This window comes from Montipora foliosa, chromosome 1 (genome assembly GCF_036669935.1).
Source record: "Montipora foliosa isolate CH-2021 chromosome 1, ASM3666993v2, whole genome shotgun sequence".
NCBI lineage: Eukaryota > Metazoa > Cnidaria > Anthozoa > Scleractinia > Acroporidae > Montipora > Montipora foliosa.
In genome coordinates this window covers 60,477,894-60,485,393 of record NC_090869.1, presented here as the reverse complement: position 1 = coordinate 60,485,393, position 7,500 = coordinate 60,477,894, and the positions used below count along the sequence as shown (strand labels likewise).

The 7,500-nt window shown below is 39.3% G+C and overlaps 1 protein-coding gene across 1 annotated transcript; it reads right to left on the bottom strand.

Moving 5' to 3' along the window:
* Nucleotides 1-3,494: 3,494 nt before the first annotated feature.
* LOC137979714 (adenosine receptor A3-like) lies at nt 3,495-6,569 on the bottom strand. The gene is made up of 2 exons (XM_068827037.1): nt 6,554-6,569; nt 3,495-6,179 (listed from the first exon to the last, which is right to left on the bottom strand). The coding sequence occupies exon 2, from the start codon at nt 6,020-6,022 to the stop codon at nt 4,997-4,999; it is 1,026 nt and encodes a 341-aa protein (XP_068683138.1). The 5' UTR covers nt 6,023-6,179; nt 6,554-6,569; the 3' UTR covers nt 3,495-4,996.
* Nucleotides 6,570-7,500: the final 931 nt, after the last annotated feature.

The following is a 7,500-nucleotide window of genomic DNA, read 5'->3' as shown; positions in this document are numbered from 1 at the left end:
ATTATAGTATCTGATAGAAAATCATATTGCGTGGGTCAGAAATCGATTTTTCAGGCACAAATCAGAAACAGGGAAGACGATTTGTCGAACGCAAATAAAAAAACAGGGGCGACAGACTCGGCCCACAAACTGCTACACGCAATGCAAGATACGAAAGATGACGACAAAATGTTGTCTTCTAGTGAATGTTCCTGTTCCTCTTTTACTATCATATTTTCAAGGCATTTTCCATAATTATGTACATGGAGTTTCAATTGATAATCAAATAAACGTTGCTGGAAATTGGACGTTTTCCGTGTTTCCATATCCTCATCTAAACACTCGGAAGAGTTGGGAGAATTCGAGACAGTTATGCAAACCCTCGACTACGACTCACGTTGGCATAACTGTCTTGAATTCTCCCAACTCTTCCGAGTGTTTAGATGAGGATATGGAAACACGAAAAACGTCCTCTATCGCTTAATTAGCATAATATAAAGACATCACAATGTGCCGCTCATATTCATTGGAAAGCACTCAACTGCCAGCCATATTAGGGACCTTTAGATTCTAGGACGAGGACGAGAAGAAGGAATTGAGGTTTGACTTCTCATTTCTAGCGAAAATACGTAGGAAATTTATGGCGCGCACGAACTAATCGTACCCTTTTCTTGCAGTATAGGTTGCTCAGTTTTTCTGTGAGCGTGAGCGTTTTTGCTCATCAAAAAATGCCAAAACTGCTCCGGACCCATTTTGTTGACTTGTTTTGACAAGACGACATTTTTGCAAAACCTCGTACAAAAATGACGACGGTATCACTTTTTTCCCGCCAAAATGACGCTGGTTTGCACTCGCTCACAGTTGTTCAGTGAGGAAATCTCGTACTCGTAGTCGTTCTCGTCCTAGAATCTAAAGCTCTCTATTATATTAGGCGGGAGCAGATGTAGTGAAAACTACTACCCGTAAATAAATAGAAATTTCAACCATCATGATCAAAGACAGAATGTGCAAGGTCTGGATGACATGCAGTGTTTTAAAGTGCGGCCGCTGGAACTTCCTCTCCTTCGAAGGGCTGGTTTATTTTATAATTAGTAAAAACAGCTAGTGTATCAAAACTCTGCTCATAATTAACCTTTTTCACCTTCAAAGACGTTGACAGCATTATATATTGTTGAATTTCTTGTAATTTGCGGAACAGCGTGTTCTACCAGCTTTTTCAAAATGTCACTATCACTAGACTCGGCTAGAAAACGAGTTTGTTTTTCTTCCATGTAATTTAAAAACTCTTCTGATGCCTTTTTTCTGCTGGCTTTGTTTCTTTTCAACGGAAATGATCACTACAGTATTTCGCAGGGCAAATATCCACGCAAACGGGGGTTATTGCGTGATAATTGCGTGATAACTGTCCTGTGAGTTTGCACCACTTGACGTGAATTAGCCAATAAAATCGCGCAAAAATTAATTGATGGGCCTGTTATAATAGCCAGTACCATTACTTACGCCTTTCTGACCACAATAACGGCTACTCGCGCCCTTCTCCTTGCGATGAAGAGTGAGTGGGATCTTTAATGTCTCTAATGAAGAGGGGTTGTGAGATGGGGTCTACGGTTTATAGTCCTTATCCAATAAGACTTGAAAGGCTTACCGTTTAAGGATGTAATTACAAAGGCAGTACAGTTATTTAACGACCCGGAGTGTTGGTCCGTCCGGAGTCAAACTCCCGACCTCCCGCACGGAAGTCCGGTTTTCGACCGACTGAGCGACCTGATCAACGGTACAGGTACCCTAAACCCTGTAATTACAAGGAGCCCATGACAAGTGTGAACACTGATCGTTTTTCTTGCACTCTAGTCATTCATTTTGTTATCTTTTTGCTGATTGACAATTGAAGGTTTAGTTTCCTTAGCTTTAAGTTCATCTTTGATCTTGTGGCTTGTATAAAGACAGGATGTACTTCGATATTTATTTTTCGGCTAAGATCACTAAGTTGCTCACGTAGTCTGTTTGCTGATCTCTAATCTTTGATGGGCAGGGGTATTCTAACGGGAATTTCACCTGCTTGTTGCGGGGGGGGGGGAGAGCGTTTGCTCCCCGTCACCTGTCGAGTGATGGTGTTTTGTATGAGGGGCTCTGGGTAATGCAAACGTGTGAAGATCCTCTTAAGGTGTTCGCACTCTTGATGAAAAAATTTCCAGTATGAATAAAGTTTAAAAGCGCGGTTCAGCATTGCTTTTAAAAGAGAGTGTTTGTACTTCATATCAACGTGGCTATAGTATTGCAGAAACAGTCCAGTCAGCCGTTGGTTTTCTGTAAACCTTTCTGTCCAACCGGGTGCCATTTCTGATGATTTCCATTCCTAGGAAAGGAAGTTTCCCGTTTTCCTCAAGTTCCATTGTAAAACTAATGGAAGAGTGGGTTTCATTCAATGTTTAGAGAAATGTGGAGGCAGCTTGGACATCCGGCATTATGCTGAAAGTATCGTCAACGTCCATTGCCGACTCACTCGTCCAGAAAGGCTCAAGGCTTGCCCACCTTTATGGCCTTCCAAAAACACACAAGAAAAAGTTGGCAATGCCTCCCATCCTGTCGCTAAGTAGCTAGCTTAAGCCTCTATCTACCAATGAACACACTATTGGTGACAGCTTCTACTTCGCTGATGATCTCCAGGAGATGGAAATTAGCGACCGTGACATAGTGTCAAAAAGAATTGAAAACGCCTTGACTTTCCCTCAACAAGCTCTATCTTACTTATCTCAACACATCTTCTTAATGTTTTGTATCATGTTACCTCTTTCTGTATTCATACACTTGTTTATTCAATCTCAACGTTAACAAATATAAAAGTGGATTCAACACGAGAAAGGATTTTATCGGCAACATAAAAACTTATCCAATGTAACTTTTCTCGAAATCAAACAACTATTATCAAATCGTCGGTTGCCGAGTTTTGAGGAGAGGTGAAAACCGAAGTTCCTTGTGCATATGTTGTGCGCATCTCGAGACACTTGAGTTTCCTAGGGGTGATGCTTACTAATACAAGGTTATTTATGTGCGATTTCAAACTATGCGGAGGAAGTAGAACTTAGCAAGAGCTCCTGATATAAAAAAGAAAATTGGGGGTAAACCATGCATTTTCAGAGACAGTTAAGCTTCAATTTGAAAAAGAACGCCATATTTTGGTTTGTATTTGAAAGCTTTTTACAAATATTGTTGATTAATAAATTTTGAATAATGCGTGGTTACCCCAATTTTCTTTTTGGATTTCAACAACACATGTTAAGATCTGCCTTTCCCGCATATTCATAAACCGCACAAAAATACCTTTGAATTAGTAGGCACCGTTCTTAAATAATCCTGCGATAAAATATTCTGCCCGCTTCGAAGGGTACTCTGTGATCCTCCTCGATAGATGAGATCGCCGCTCGTGCCCGGCAAATTTATCCAATAATTATTTATTAACGGAATTCTTTCAAAACGCTCATTATTTATTTCCAGAGATAGATATAAACACTTAAATTGAAAGTCATGAGCATCCAGAGAATCAAAAGTTTGCCGTCCTTTTTCTTTTATATATATAACTTAGTACGCGGTGTCTTTCTTTTCAGGAGCTGACTTAAATAATAGCGGATCTATTTTCCGTCCCTTATCCTTATCCTTTTCCCTTCCAGTTTCGCAGGATGTTTTCTAATAGTTTTTAAATGCTTTTGTTTAATTTAATCGTTTCAGTGTTCACCGCATTACCAGTATGGTGGCGTGGCTTCTTTCACATCGAGTAATATTTTCACAGATCATAAGAGCTGATTTTTTTCCAACACCACTGCCGCTACAAATGCAGACACAGTTCTCGTACTCCTAGTGAAAGGAATAAAAACGCGGCATTGCAAATTGATTGACTCGATTTATGGATTTAGGGCATATCATCCTAAAAATCTTATTCACCCCGGCTCGTCTTTAAAACCTGCCAAGAGTCGAAGAAAATATGCACCCATTTGCTCGCTAATAGATTTATTTTGATCTAAACTTTCAACCTCTGACAGAGGTGAAGATTTATTTTAACGTTTAGTAATTAAGGAGAGGACGTTGGGAATTCGAGAAACTGTGTTGCTTTGCCAACAATATTGACAATCAGTACATAAAAAAGACGAGAGGAAACGACAGTCGTGGGAAATGAGCTAAAATAACAGGTGGAAAATGCATCTTTTGAAATCAATAATAAATTGGAACTAATTTTGCCGCCATCGATGAAAACTCTCCGGTTATGCTGTTTAATTAAGTTCTTTAAAAGCTAGAGTATTTTCTTGTCATGATAATGTCAGCAAAGTCAATTGTCACAATTTTTTCCCATTTGAAGCAAAATTAATGTTTTCTTTTTGTACTCCCCACTTACATGCCCTGGAAACCAGCGGTTTTTTTTCTTTTTGAGCGACTTGCTTCGCGACTTGCTACTCTCTCACCGCAAGAGAAAAAAACCTCTAGAAAAAAAAAATTACATTGTCTGAAAATTCGCCTGCTGCCCATAGACGGCCTTTTGAGGTCAAATATTTTATGCGAATATGAATTCTTTTGTTTCCGATGAAAATGGAACTTTGCCTTTTCTTTTATTTAAGTGTTAGTTCTCAATTACAACAACTAAAGTGGTCTAATAAAGTTGTCTTGACAAGACATCGTCTCTAAGGAAATGGAAAAGGTTCATAAAGTAGATTATGGCCGAAATATTGTCCTTTCACTGCCGATCGTTGGATAAGAAGGCCTTATAAAGGTAGACACAATTATATTCTTTAAATCTTAAATCAGATATAGGTTTTGACAGCTATTGTTTGACATTCTCTGCCAATCTCTTGATCGACATGACGAAATCATCAAGTTTCTCGAAAGCCTTATGAAGAAATTTCCGGCTACGCCGTGTGTGCAATCCGCGTTCACTGGACTAGCCAAGATGTACATGAAATAAGAATCGCGAGAAGCCCAATAATTAATTTTGTGTTCGTGTCATCCATGTTTTTTGTTCTTTTTTTCTCTACAAACGGCCATTTTCTTCACTTCTCCGAGTATTTGTACGCACTCTCTGTTGTGACAAATGTGCAAACGTCACAGAACTTTTTCTGTTCTTCATGGCGGATGTGTTGCATCGGATCACTTTCCAAACAGCTTGTTTGACCTCCCGCAACCTCCAGCAGTAAATAACAGGATTCAATGAACTGTTAATACAAACAACGGTCGAGAAAATGTCTATCGCAACTTTGATTTTAGCCGTGAACCCGTATCTCAGTTTGGCAATCATGACAATTGAATAAGGCACATAACACAAGAACGAAAGCATAAACACTATCACCATTGTTAGAGTAGATCGTTGATATTTTTTCATGTTTAGCTCGATTTGGGCCCTTGGATCGACACACACATGTCGTTGCGAGCTAATTTCCCGCTCATGTCGTCTAACGATCTTATAAATCTTGATATATGCCACGGAGGTCGTCACAATGGAAAGTAGCTCGCCTATGATGACTACTCCACCGAAAATGTTTCTCTGTATAAAATAAATAGATGTAACAGCAAACCCTATGAGCCAGAAACAACCTGAAGCAGATAGAATTCGCGTTTTCGTGACAATCTCTTTGTACCTCAAATGTAAATGGAGCGCTAGAAAGCGCTCGATCGCAATAGCCGTCAGAGTGAGAAGCGAAACAGCTGTCATGGCATAACCAAAGAGAATGTTAACAAAACGGGCATAACACGACCATTCTGCTTCTCGAAAGATCTCCGCAAGTTTGTAGGCCAGGAAGCTTGTTTGAACAACCAAGCCCACTTGAAAATCAGCAAAAGCCAGCATGGAAAGGAGCATATTTGATGGATATTTACGTAACTCGGTTTTCCATATGGCCAACAACACCAGAGCATTCCCCACGATGGCTGGTATAGCGAAAAACGTGTTAAGAACACAGGTCATGACATTGGCTATGTAAACCGAATGTGTTTCTTTCATGCTGAAGTCAATCACTTTCACAAATATACAAGCGTTTTTGTTACCGATTTGTTCCATCATCTTTCGAGTAAGGAATAAACTCGTACACCGCTCTAGTGCTAGAATCTCTTGAGATCTTTAGAAGCCTCTAAATTGGTGGGAACCAGTTGTGTCATTCTTTGATGTGACTGCAGTGACGTTCGATCCACTCCTTCGTTCCGGCGGAAGAAGGCACTTCCTAATAATATAAACCAGATGAATGAACGGTGCTCGGCATTAATATTCATAAATATTCAGATAAGGAGATTTAGTCTTGGTTTAGTAAATCTTGATGATTCAGGTCAAACACAGAGGAGGTTAGGTTTCACCTGCAGTTTATCTCAGCTCGCTCGTCGTTTATGCACAGTCGTAGTGATCTAAACACGCTATTTCTAAAAGTAGACGATATGATCCACAATTTTAGGGCAGCTATCTAAATTATTACCCTCTCCAACATAACAATAAACACAAGATGTGTTAAATTTACATAAAAATATCCTCAAAACCTGACAAGATAAAGGCGAATTTATCCCGGCTGAATGCAGATAAAAATTTTCGATCCGGAAGCCTTACCTATGAATGACCTCATGAAACAAGAAGTTTTCGATTCTTCTAGGTATCAGTGTAGGAGGGCTCAACGACAACATGTTATAGAAATCTACGTAGTATGTGATGTTTAATGACCTTTCCGCCCATGTGGAGTACTCATTTTCACTTGTCTATCATGTTTAATAATTAAATGCCATGGGAAAAAAATAGCCGTTCCTCATCACCAGCGAGCAGAGTGGTATCGACTTTTGTTGCCAGCAAGCTCTATTTAAATATATATATATACCAACTATACAGACTATATTATAAAAAGTCCTATGACATAGATAAATCTAAACAATTCTAAGATCAATAATATTGATTGAAGTTACTACAATATATTCCCAGCAAGCAAACCTTGCTTAGAATAAAAAGCTCCCAGTAAAATTGTTTTGTTTAAACTTCCAGCCAGCGCGTTTTGTGTGTATTTTTTTTTTGCCGAAGTTAAATTTGAAGCCACACGTAGATTTGTTTCATCTGATGCAGCATACGAAATGGTTTCTGGTCAGTAAGAGTTCAGGAGTTCGTTGGCCACGGAGAATTACCCCGTTTTCGCTAACCTGCGATCAAGCCTGGCGTACTTTTCTTTACAATTCATTTGCGAGTTATGAAATCTTGATTCAATTTCAAAGAACCTTTATCGCCACTACATCATCAAAAAGAGGACGACGATAGCGGTTTAATTAGGTTTAAGAACGCTGTACTGCAAATTTCCAGGGATTAGGACTTCGGTCTCCCCTACCCAGCGACACAGATGCAAATTATATAACAAAAAGAATAATTCACTTGCAGTCATATATTCAGTTTCCATGGTGCTCTTTTGAGTCTCCGCACACACAAGGGCATCATGTTACTGAAGATGACGTTTCAGTGAAGTTTCTTTTGTAAGGTGTTTACTTGGCATTTTTGTTCCCTGGAATGAGGTCACTCTA

Coding starts and splice junctions, on each gene's coding strand:
- LOC137979714 (XM_068827037.1), bottom strand. CDS start 6,022: ATGATGGAACAAATCGGTAACAAAAACGCTTGTATATTTGTGAAAGTG.